General features: G+C 37.6%; 1 protein-coding gene and 1 non-coding gene across 5 annotated transcripts in view; both read left to right on the top strand.

Annotated features, from left to right (window-relative positions):
* Positions 1–11,525, top strand: part of SMC3 (structural maintenance of chromosomes 3) — a 28,511-nt gene extending 16,986 nt beyond the window's left edge. For all 4 annotated transcript variants that reach the window (XM_057420981.1, XM_057420982.1, XM_057420983.1 and 1 more), the window contains 13 exons: positions 669–810; positions 2,003–2,153; positions 3,826–3,978; positions 5,761–5,912; positions 6,120–6,278; positions 6,966–7,073; positions 7,473–7,581; positions 8,207–8,454; positions 8,569–8,781; positions 9,502–9,693; positions 9,871–10,048; positions 10,632–10,738; positions 11,044–11,525. In XM_057420981.1, the coding sequence (XP_057276964.1) occupies positions 669–810; positions 2,003–2,153; positions 3,826–3,978; positions 5,761–5,912; positions 6,120–6,278; positions 6,966–7,073; positions 7,473–7,581; positions 8,207–8,454; positions 8,569–8,781; positions 9,502–9,693; positions 9,871–10,048; positions 10,632–10,738; positions 11,044–11,115 (1,984 nt within the window). In that variant the 3' untranslated portion in view covers positions 11,116–11,525. The remainder of the gene's footprint in view (positions 1–668; positions 811–2,002; positions 2,154–3,825; positions 3,979–5,760; positions 5,913–6,119; positions 6,279–6,965; positions 7,074–7,472; positions 7,582–8,206; positions 8,455–8,568; positions 8,782–9,501; positions 9,694–9,870; positions 10,049–10,631; positions 10,739–11,043) is intronic.
* On the top strand, positions 3,085–3,242 carry LOC130605561 (U1 spliceosomal RNA). Its single transcript, XR_008973743.1, has one exon. It is a non-coding gene; the product is annotated as a U1 spliceosomal RNA (small nuclear RNA).
* Positions 11,526–11,946: the final 421 nt, after the last annotated feature.

Genomic DNA, 11,946 nt, shown 5'->3' on the forward strand with positions numbered 1-11,946 from the left:
TAATGAAATGTAGACAGTGGCATAAGGGCAGGTAAGAGGACAGAGGTGACATGTTCTTGCAAACTATTACATAGAAATGCTGATGCTACTGCAATTTGAAATGCTGTCCGTCTTCTATGTCCCTCATCTGTGTCTGCATGAATTAAGGTGTCTCTTCAAAGTGCTTCATGATTCTCTACATCCTCTTGTGCCCCACAGTTTACAAAAAGCAGTAATAAATTGTAGCTCAGCTTGCAAAAGAAAGGTAGCTTCTTTCAATCCCTCTTCTAGTCCCAGTCATTCACTGGAAGGTAGATGTGGTCTCTGTTAATGGTGTAGAGAGGCATAAGATGCAAACTCTCTAAATCCACGAAGAGAGGGATGAATATTGTATATTGACACAAGGGTTGCATTGGAGCCAAAAAAGGCTGTGCACCCAGATTCTGTATGCATACTGAACTGCTTTTGTGACTGGAGGGTGGAGTGTGAAATTCTTGGCTGATCGCATTTTAATGACAGTGAATAGAGTTCATCCGCTTGCTTATTCTAAGGCACGGACTCAGAGAGAAAATGGAATAAAGCTTTATATTTGTTACTTGCTGGTACCTGTATGCTTCCTCTTCCCACAGAAATATATTAGTGCTTTCAGCACATTAAAGTTTTGCTAATTTGTTGGGCTTCTTAATTAGGTTGTTTTATCACATTGTGGATTCTGATGAGGTCAGTACAAAGATCCTAATGGAATTTAACAAAATGAACCTTCCTGGAGAAGTTACTTTCCTCCCTCTGAACAAGCTAGATGTGAGAGATACTGCTTATCCTGAGACTAATGTGAGTTTGAGTTCCTTTCAAACCTTCCTCTACCTGAGAATTACAAAGCCTGATGTTTGGAATTGTGTGTATTGCGTATTGCCCACCAGTTGCTTTGCTGGTGAATGTCTGTAATAAAATACTTCTAATGTATGCTTCTCAACGTAAAAAAAAACACCTCTGTTATAGGAAAATACTTTCTTACCAGGTATTTGCTCTTCAAAGTTTAACTTCACCTTTATACGTAAATAAATTATACTAAAAAGTGGTAGAATTTTATTGTAGCCTTCTGCCACAGGCAAAAGCTGAAGAGCCATATTAGGTGTTACAATTATGGACAGTTTCTCAAAGCTACTGAAAATGAGTTGGGGTTTCTTAGATTTAAAAATACATAAATAAACCTTCAGTGACAACCATTTAAAAGTAGTTCTGAAATAATTTCAAGAAAATACCTGCTCTTACTTGAAGCTTTAGCAGTGAGTTGTGTAAATGTTGGCTGCTTCCTTCAATATTCATGATAGAATGAGATCTTTAAAATAGATTTTTTTTTTCCCCTCATATAAATACAAGAAAAAAATAGGAAACAAGCATACTTGTAGTGTGCTTATTTTTTGAAGGGCTTTCCTAGGAAAACTATGTTAATGTTTGTGTCCTGCCCTGTACAGAAAGGAATAATTTCTTTAGTGGGAAGCATTTTTACTGCCAATTTGTGATCCTTACTGAATTGTCTCAGTAGCAATTGATTGGATTGCTCAATCCTTGGATGAGATTCACGACACACTCTTGGTCGACTTAAGGCTCAAGCCTACCATTAAATGCTAAAATTGCCAAATCTTGCACTTGATTTCCATAGAGTATTTGTGTTTCTTGGGAATGTTCAGTCAGTGTGTCATCCTTCTACCGACTGACAGCTGTTTTTTTTCCAACGTATCATTCACACTATTGTGCTTTTGAGATCAGGGTTTGACATCTTGTATGTATATAAAGATACGCACAGCCCCAGAAGTCTTCATTTGAGAAGATTATTGACTGTGAAGCCAATTCAGTGAATATGCTATGCTAAACTTTCAGGCTAGAGTGTATTCCATTTTTACTCTTGGTAGTAGTTCGTTTTTTCCAGGGATCTCTTGAATACTGATATATGAACCAGTTGCAATACATATGCCACATTTGTATCAGTATGCTCTTCTTATTAAAATCACTGTCGTTTCAGGATGCCATTCCTATGATCAGTAAACTGAGATACAATCCAAGATTTGACAAAGCTTTCAAACATGTTTTTGGAAAGACTTTAATTTGTCGTAGCATGGAAGTGTCTACCCAGCTGGCCAGAGCTTTCACTATGGACTGTATTACTCTGGAAGGTAAATATTGCAATTTTAAATGTCATTTATTGTAAAAACACAATCGCTGAAATGTGAGGCTTGTTAAACATGGTCTGTTAGTATTGTCAAAATCGAGTTATTTTAAATAATAGTATTCTTGACTGAGATGTGCAAGGGTGCACTTGCTGAAGTACATGCTTCATAGAATCTAGAATGGTTTGGGTTCAAAAAGACCTTAAGATCATCTAATTCCAAGCCCCTGCCATGAGCAGGGATGTCTCACACTAGACCATGCCACCCAAGGCTCTGTCCAGCCTGGCCTTGAACACTGCCAGGGATAGAGCATTCACCACTTCTAAATACAGAATTTCTTCACAAGCTGTTGAATTTTCTTATGATCTAAAATCAGTAGCTATGTCTTTCCATCCTGAGAATTGTAAAGCAGATTAGGTCTGAATTCATCCAATTTGTTTAATCCAATTTAACAGGCATTTATTTCCCACAAACTCAAACTAGTGTTTAGGGTGCGAGTATGCAGTCTTAATTACTGAGAAGTGCAAGGTGAATTCTTCACTGTACCAAACATGTTTGCATGTTGTGTTCTCTGAAGTTATCTGTGCCTCTTGTCAGTTGCCTGGAGAGGAGATTCCCTGCAGTCTTAATTGTTGTCTTTTTGTCTCAAAGTCAATATGAAAGACTTCCTAAAGATGCCTGAGGAGGAAATGATTTATTTTTCAGGAACAGCATACTCTACAAGCAACAGATGCTGCTAATTACTCAGCTCCCTTGTCCCTCTCACAGAAGATCTGAGATTACTGTGTGGTTTTTTTTTTAACTGGTAGTGCTAGACATTTACATTTTCCCCTTCATGGAAATTTTTTTTTTCCTTAGATCTGCACGGTTTCAGAAGTTAATTCAGAACAAGCAAAAAAATTTAGGCAATGCTTAAAGGAGATCATAGAAGGAGATCATACTTACGTGGCAGGGGAGACAACATGATCAAGCAGGTGGTTTTCCCAGGGCGAGGCTCATCCCTTGCACTCCAGGTGTGCTGACCCCTGTGATTTCCCCAAATGTGGGAAACTTGACTGCATAATTTGCGGTAGTGGGGGACTGCTTTTTTTCTTTTTAAATTTTTGGTGTCCTTGCCCATGGCAGGTGGGTTGGAACTAGATAATCTTAAGGTCCTTTCCAACCCTAACTGTACTATGATTCTAAGTCTGCATTGGTCTTGAGAAAGGAAATGCACTTTAAACTGAATATAGAATCATAGAATGATTTGGGTTGGAAAGGACCTTAAGATCCTCTAGTTCCAGCCTGCCATGGGCAGGGACACCTCAGAACGTGTCACCCAAGGCTCTGTCCAACCTGGCCTTCAGCACTGGCAGTGATTTACCACTTCTTTGGGCACCCTGTGCCAGTACCTCACCAGCCTCGCAGTAAAGAACTTCTTCCTTATATCTAACCTGAACTTCCCCTGCTTAAGTTTGAACCCCTTGCCCCTTGTCCTGTCACTACAGTCCCTGATGAAGAGTCCCTCTCCAGCATCTGTAATTGCTGTAAACATATAATATGTGATTCCTGATACCTATGTGGTGCTTCTGTAGGTTAGTTGAAATATTTTAGTTAATCGGAAGAGTTGTATTGTAGAAAGTTCTCTGAACATATGGCCAGTGTATAGTGTGCAGCTAATGGTCTGTTATGCTCTTAGGTGATCAGGTCAGCCATCGCGGTGCTTTGACTGGAGGTTACTACGACACCAGGAAGTCTCGCCTTGAATTGCAGAAAGATGTTAGAAAGGCAGAAGAAGAACTTGGTGAACTCGAAGCAAAACTCAATGAAAACTTACGCAGAAACATTGAAAATATCCTTTTGTTCTTGGGGAAAGCTTATATGATGACAGAGCTGCTGTTTTGCAGTAATACATGGAAAAAAAGTTACTAACTTTTGTTAGTATTATATGCTAGTTGTGGCATTTATTTTCACTGTTGCTTGTACAGCCTCGTTCTCTACGGCACTGTAGGGATTTTAGTTAACAAAGAAGTGATAAAACAGAAACAAACAAAACCCCTGCTTTTGAAAAGTGGTGTACAACCAGTGAAGGTAACAGATTTTAAGGCACATCTGTTGTTTTTTAGATTAATGCAGCTAGTTAAAAAATTGTTTCTATACCACTCCTGTTAACTTGCTGGTGAAACTTCCATTCTGGAAAAACGACTGAAAAATAGTAATCGGAGCATACCTTTTCCAGTAGCTTGCTTCAGAGAGTGTCTGGCACTGTAAGCTTCAAGAAGAAAGGAGCTGTAATGATTTGTCCCTGTTAAAATTTGATCTTGATCCTTAAAGCTTAGAGATGAGGCTAAACCCTACAGTATAAGGGTTTCTGTTTCTGTTAGGGTTTGTTGCAGTAACTCCTATACCCAGATACCCTTGTTATCTGCATTAATTTTCACTTCTTCATGTGACTCATGCAATAGTTTTAGTACTTGTGTTCTGAAATGGTGTGTTACACAGTCCACTTGCACTGTGGAGAGGAAATGGAAAGCATTATATTATAATTAAACTCTGAGCTGCATGACAGTTCAGTCTTTTCAGCTTCTTTGTACAAATACTCAAGTAACTGTCACCCTTTTCTCTAATCCCTTTAATGCTACAGTGTGCATGAATTCTAGATACTGGATCTCAAAGGGACAAGGGAGGCTTATTCAGTTTTTTCCTCCATTATCCAGGTCATTCTGCCCCTTGAACTAAATTCCTTTGTTTTCTGAGCTGCAGCAGTGCATTAGAGACGTTTCTGGGCAGCAGATAAGCAGAACACTGAAGCCTGTTCTGAGATCTGCACCTGATTAGCAAAACTTTAAAAGTACATATGTACCTTGTTAAGACAGTGGAAGAATGTCAAAATGGTCTGTTAAACATGACTTAAATAGACTGAACCTGCCAACTGGCTTTGCATGAGCCAGCAATAATGGATACTTTTCACCTCTCATAACTCTGTGTAGGCAATGTGCAGCACCCAGTTTGTGTACCTACAATTATGTATTTCAGTGTGTGGCATTTTCTCTTCCCTTAGGTATTTTCTAAACTACAGATACATAGGCATATGGTTTTAAAAAGATTTGTGCAGAAAGTGTTTTTAACACTACCGCTACCCCTAGTGTGCATTGTACAGGTAGCATGTTTTTTGTAACTAGGAATTCAACTGGGAGCTTGAATTCCTGCTGATTGTAGTTAAATTACCAAATGACCGTAGTCCCTTTGGTTCAAGTATAATTGAACTTTTAACAGGGACTGCTGTTCTGGAACTGAGAAATCTTTCTTGCTATAATGCAAGTCAAAATGTTTAGTAAGCCCCGAGTTTCCCTTAAAAGTTCAAATGTATCCCTGTGTTTTCCTGAGTGCCACATTGTAAAATGAACAACCAAATGAAGCTTTCCTTGTTTGTTCTTGGTGTTGATGAGTTGTCCAGGTTACTTTTGTTGATGATTGATTTCTCCCATCTGACTCAATATTTTGGTTTTATGGGTGTTTTGATTGTTTTTTATTTTGATGGCAGCTGAATACGCCAAACAATATCAGTTGAAGGTACTAGCAGGTATAACATGCCTTTTACAGCAAGGACAGAGTTTTCCTTAGCCCATGGTATGGATTAACAATGAGATTGACCAGCTAATGAACCAAATGCAGCAAATTGAGACACAACAGAGAAAGTTTAAAGCCTCTCGAGACAGTATTTTGTCAGAGATGAAAATGCTGAAAGAGAAAAGGCAGCAGTCTGAAAAGACCTTTATGCCTAAGGTATAGTATGGGGATACTGAAAGCTGTTACTGGTTTTATATATAATCTTTTCACTCAGATTACTGTTAAACTTGCCTTCCTTTCTAACGTCATAGTACGAAAACATGACTAGAGATATGTCACCAAAATACGTTTATGTAAAGAGAAAATTCATATAAAGTTGGAGATTGCTCTGAGGAATAATTGTGTCTCATGTCTGTTCCGTAGCAACGCAGTTTGCAGAGCTTGGAGGCAAGTTTACACGCTATGGAGTCGACTAGAGAATCGTTAAAAGCAGAACTGGGGACTGATTTGTTGTCTCAGCTCAGTCTTGAAGACCAGAAACGTGTGGATGCTCTTAATGATGAAATTCGCCAACTACAGCAAGTAAGGAAGTGAAAATGTCTTGCCATTACATGTTGTACCTTTCTTTTCAATAAACTTATTTTTGTCCTTTTGTATGAAAAGTCATTTATGAATACAGTGTAACTGGTGTTTCATCAGAAGTCGTCAGGCGTGTTTGGAGCTTACTCACCTGCAAAGTGTATTTGCATGTTTTTCTCAAAGGCTGGGTGAATTTTGTGAGAATTATGTTAGAATTATTAGTTTCCTTGCTCCTGGTCTTGGGACTTTACAGAAATAAATGTTAGGTATTGACCGAAAGGAATGGTGAACAGATTGGGAAAAGTAAAATAATGCCTTTAAGCACCTGGGAGGCAAAAATGAAGGTTTTGTCTGACATCTGTGTTGTTGATAAAGTACTACTTAAATATAGGCTGTAAAGCTCTTCCAGGCTTATGAATTGGATTCAGAAGCTAATACAGTTTAAGAAAGTTACTGATTCGTACAGTTGACTTTTACACTAAACAACTGTACAAATACTTACCATTTGGTTCTTTTCTACCTGAAAAAATCAGAGCAACAGTCCAAAGAACTGTGTGATATTTTGTGCAGTTCTGTGTGAGAACAGTGTGAAGGATGGGGTTTGGTTTTTGTCTTTATTTTTTAACAAGTTAAAAATGGGTTTTTAGCAGTGAGATAAGGCAATTAATACTTTCTTTTTTATTTTCCCAGGAAAACAGACAGCTTTTGAATGAGAGGATTAAACTAGAAGGCATTATCACAAGAGTTGAAACATATCTCAATGAGAACCTGAGAAAACGCTTAGACCAAGTGGAACAAGTAAGGATTTTCTTTTAAATTTGCTTTTACAATCTGTTTGTTTATTTTCAGGCCTTTAACATGGTAATCATTTGATAAATAGTCATTCATTACCTGCATTAACAGTGGTGGGTTTTGCTTGCCAATGTACAAGCAGAGTTGAGTGTTTTACTGAAATTTCAGCACAATATATTGGGCATGTGAATTTTTGTCACTTCCCACTCTAAATACACAGCCTGTATATAAACAGGACCACTATCGTCATGACAGATTGGTTTGAAAATCGAACTATTCTCTAAAACTGTATTAAAATACTTAATAGAGTTATTTGTAGAGTAGCAGAAGATAACTTGTTTGTCTAGCTTACGCTTTTGTTTACCCTCTGTGCTGAAGCTTGACGGCATTTACTTTGTCCTATAGGAGCTGAATGAGCTTCGAGAAACAGAAGGTGGCACAGTTCTTACTGCCACGACATCGGAACTTGAGGCTATCAACAAGCGAGTGAAAGATACACTGGCACGGTCAGATGGTTGGTAGCATCATTTCTTTTTCTTTAGGAAGAAAATTCTCCAGGGTTTTGAAAGTTCACACATACCATATTTGAGTTTAGAAATAGACCCTAGTATGAGATGTAATCATTAATTTTAGACGTGCTGTAGTAGTCACATAGGGTGTAGCAGATTTTTGGAACTTCAATGAAACAAGATTTTGTGCCTGTCCTACATAAAAGGAAGTGTCCACAGTTGCACACTGTAATATCAATAAGTATGTGTTGGTGATAATAGGCTTCTTTGAAGCAACCTTCATACAAGCATTATCTTGCATAGTTGTTGAATTTTGTCTGACCTGTCTAAACCCAGGTTTCTGTCAAATGGCAAATAGCATCATCTGTATGACTCAAACTTTTTTGCTTCTCTTTCTAGACTTTAACAATATAACTTTATTACATTTGTCAAGGATTTGTTTTAAAGCCACATACACATCTGGTGAAAAAAAGAAAGAAATTTTGAGCTTTCTGTCTTACTTTGTACTCCTTAATATTTTTCTCTAAGTTATCTTTTTGTTTTATAAATACTTGACTGGATAATTGCTGATTTCACGCAGGCATGTAAGACTTACCACTTTGGGTTTTGTGCTCTCACCCATTATCTCAGATCTGGATAATTCCATTGACAAAACAGAAGCAGGAATTAAAGAGCTCCAGAAGAGCATGGAACGCTGGAAGAACATGGAAAAGGAGCATATGGATGCCATTAACCATGATACGAAAGAACTTGAAAAAATGACTAACAGGCAAGGCATGCTGCTCAAGAAGAAAGAGGAATGCATGAAGAAAATCCGAGAGTTGGGTTCACTTCCACAGGAGGCTTTTGAAAAATATCAGACATTAAGTTTAAAACAGGTAAGAAGTGTGCTTGGTTTCATGACCTGAAATATTACTGTCACAAACATCTTGAATATCAAATGTGACTAGAACTGCAAATCATTTTGATACTTCAATGTTTTCCATTTACAGTTATTCCGCAAACTGGAGCAGTGCAATACAGAACTGAAGAAATACAGTCATGTGAATAAAAAAGCATTAGATCAGTTTGTGAATTTCTCAGAGCAGAAGGAAAAATTGATAAAAAGACAAGAGGAACTGGACAGGGGCTACAAATCCATCATGGAACTGATGAATGTCCTTGAGCTCAGGAAATATGAGGCTATTCAGCTGACTTTCAAACAGGTAACGAAATGGCAACAATTGTAAAAATGCTGGGGCTGAAATCAAATTGTCCTGTTATGTAGCAGCTGTACGTAGCAGCAGATATTAAGTACATCTGTAGTAGCAGAAGCCACTCTCATGTAATGAGGTTTGTGGGGGGGTTTAAATACTGATAAAGAAATAGGCTGGCATTTTAAATAGGTTGTGTTACCAAGATTATAATCTTGGTTGTATTACAACTCTAGCTTTACCTTAAAGGTCTTGGATTCACCAGGAAGGAAGTATATGTGTACTATGTACAGCCCTTAGTGGGAAATGTCTGGTAAAGAACTCTGCACCAAATCCATTCCCCAGATTTAGTGAAAGTAATTCCTAGTGTTAACAAAGAGTCTTAAATACAAAGTGTGTTAAGTATTCTCTTAAATGGTCATTCGCTTAACTGAGATCTCATCTGAAGTTTAGTGAAATAAATCATACTTGGTTTTGCTGCTGTTCTATGTTTTAATTTGCCATTTTCCTGAAAAAATTCACAAAAATTTTCATACTACAAGAACAGTTGGTTTAGATGCTTTTAAACCAAGCTCTGCATAGCATATGTTTCTTACTTCTAATTCTGCTTATGATGAATGTGGATCTCTGCTTTGAAGCAGATTTGTAGTGTGAACATACAAAACCAGCTGTTGTCTGCATTGGTTTTCACTATGTAAAAATGGGCTGGTGTATTGACTGTTTCTCTTTTAGGTGTCAAAAAATTTCAGTGAAGTATTCCAGAAGTTAGTCCCTGGTGGCAAGGCCACGTTAGTGATGAAGAAAGGAGATGTGGAGGGGAGTCAGTCCCAGGATGAAGGTGAAGGCAGCACTGAGAGTGAAAGGGGATCTGGATCTCAGAGCAGTGTCCCATCTGTAGACCAGTTCACTGGAGTTGGCATAAGGGTAAGGAAAAATACTTGTGTTTCATTACTCAAGAGTACTCCAAATACTTGTTTAGGTTGCTGTTTAGCTGTATTTTTAAAAAGCAATGTTTAATAGGTCCTGTTTATTTACTATAATAGGAAGAGATGTTACGGTTTAATATTTAGAAGGCATCTTGCTATTGCATTGTTTTCTTAGGTATCATTCACAGGGAAGCAGGGTGAAATGAGAGAAATGCAGCAGCTTTCAGGTGGACAGAAATCCTTGGTGGCCCTAGCCCTGATATTTGCTATCCAGAAATGTGATCCAGCTCCGTTTTACTTGTTTGATGAAATCGACCAAGCCTTGGATGCTCAGCACAGAAAAGCTGTTTCAGGTACCTGTCTGCCTTTTATTCATCTTCATTGTGGTTGAAGGTGGTAGCTTGTCATCTTATGTCTGATGTTTAAAGTAAAAGCCTTTAATTATAAAGAACATTTTTTTAATATCCTGAAATCAGACTTTCTTAGAATAAGACTTTAACTTGGTGCCTTCTGAAGCTTTCACCAGCTTCATTTTAGGTAGAAGCTCTGTATTGTCTACTGTGTTTAAAGGGACTCCTTACTATACTTCAGTGTGGTGGAAATAGCCCTGGTGTTAAGTGTAGTTTCATTTAATAAAGATAAAGTTTTAGATCACTGCGTCATTGGAAAAGTGCTTACTCTGGTTTTAATAATTAGAGAAGTTTTAATACCCAACTGAGTTTGCTGAGTGGCTGTGTTTCTCAGAGTTGATACTGGAATTAATGATGATACTTAAAAAAGCTGGTATGTATCCTTTCTTGATTTGTGTTCTGTTTTAATAACCAAAACCTTTTTTTTGAATAAAGAATAGCCAATTTTTTGCCTGCCTTATATTAAGACCTGTCCTGCTTAATTGAAAAGCTTACATTACTAAAAACCCTTTTTATTCTTTTTTAGATATGATTATGGAACTAGCTGAACATGCTCAGTTTATTACAACAACTTTCAGGCCTGAACTGCTTGAGTCAGCTGACAAGTTCTATGGGGTAAAATTCAGAAACAAGGTAAGTATGTTACAGCATTTACCGGGAACCTTATCAGGTTGTGCATTTGAGACTTGATTTAACAAGAGTTCAAAGTGGGATCAGTGTTATCCAGTGATGGATTTCTAGTTATATCACAGTCTTATGTAAAAGTTCTCTCTTTCCTGAAAAAGAATTCATGTATGTACAGGTGTCTCGTTATGTTCTTCAAAGGAAATTAGAAATCTGTTATAGGCCTGCTGCTGAGTCTTGGAGCTTTCAAGAAAAATCTGTCTTACTCTGCAGCAGATATTGCAATAACTGTTTACTTCTTTTTGTTCCACCAGGTTAGTCACATTGATGTGATCACAGCAGAAATGGCCAAAGACTTTGTAGAAGATGACACCACGCATGGTTAAGCAAAACTGTACTTAACTGCTTGTTTGGAAGATGTGTATAGTGCTATGTTTATGCCAAGGACCTGTAAATTTGAAATAAGAAGTATTTAGTCCTTGTTTAAAATAGTTTTTGAACATACATTTTAACCAAGACCCCAGAAGGCTTAGTTTCGAAGAAGCTTGAGTATCCATTTTGTCTCTGTTGCTGTATTTTATAAGATGTTAATGTTACCTTTATACAGTACCTGTAGTTTGGAAATTCTATTCTCTTCCCTCAAACCTTTTGTAAAGTGTCTGTTGCTGTTTTAAAGCTCCTCAGAAAGTGTTGGCTCTTCCTTCTTAAGTATAATTTTATTGTTTCTGTTGCCTCACATGATTTTTTTTTTTAATGGCTTCAATTAAAATGAATGGTTTTATTGCTGTAACTTGTATGCTGTAAGTTTTTGTTTTATATTGCCTGTCTTCAGAGAATTCCACTGAGATGGAGTAAATGCTGTTCAGTCATACTGAGCCTGCATATTTCAGCGGTATGAGACAAAGTAATTCTTTCAAGCCATTCTTCTCCCCCTGCCCTGCTTTTACACAATGCCAAGGCCAGCAGAAAACTGCCCCAAATCTGAGCTTGTCAAAATTCATAGGGTTCTGGTTCCTAAACTGAAAAAACCTAGAAAGATTCAAAAGATACTGAGAAGTCTGAAATGACCCTAGAAATCTTACCAAAACAAATCACAGCCCCCTCTTTTTTTCCTGGTGCCACAGCCAGTGTAACAATTCCTCTATCATATATCCCTTCAGCCTGAAAGACCAGGATAACTTGAGGCAAGTGCTAGTCGCCAGTCAAAATATGAATCT

The sequence above is a fragment of the Pezoporus wallicus genome, unplaced genomic scaffold (assembly GCF_028554395.1).
Source record: "Pezoporus wallicus isolate ANWC-B61680 ecotype Strahan unplaced genomic scaffold, APGP_CSIRO_Pwel_v1 contig_3365, whole genome shotgun sequence".
NCBI lineage: Eukaryota > Metazoa > Chordata > Aves > Psittaciformes > Psittacidae > Pezoporus > Pezoporus wallicus.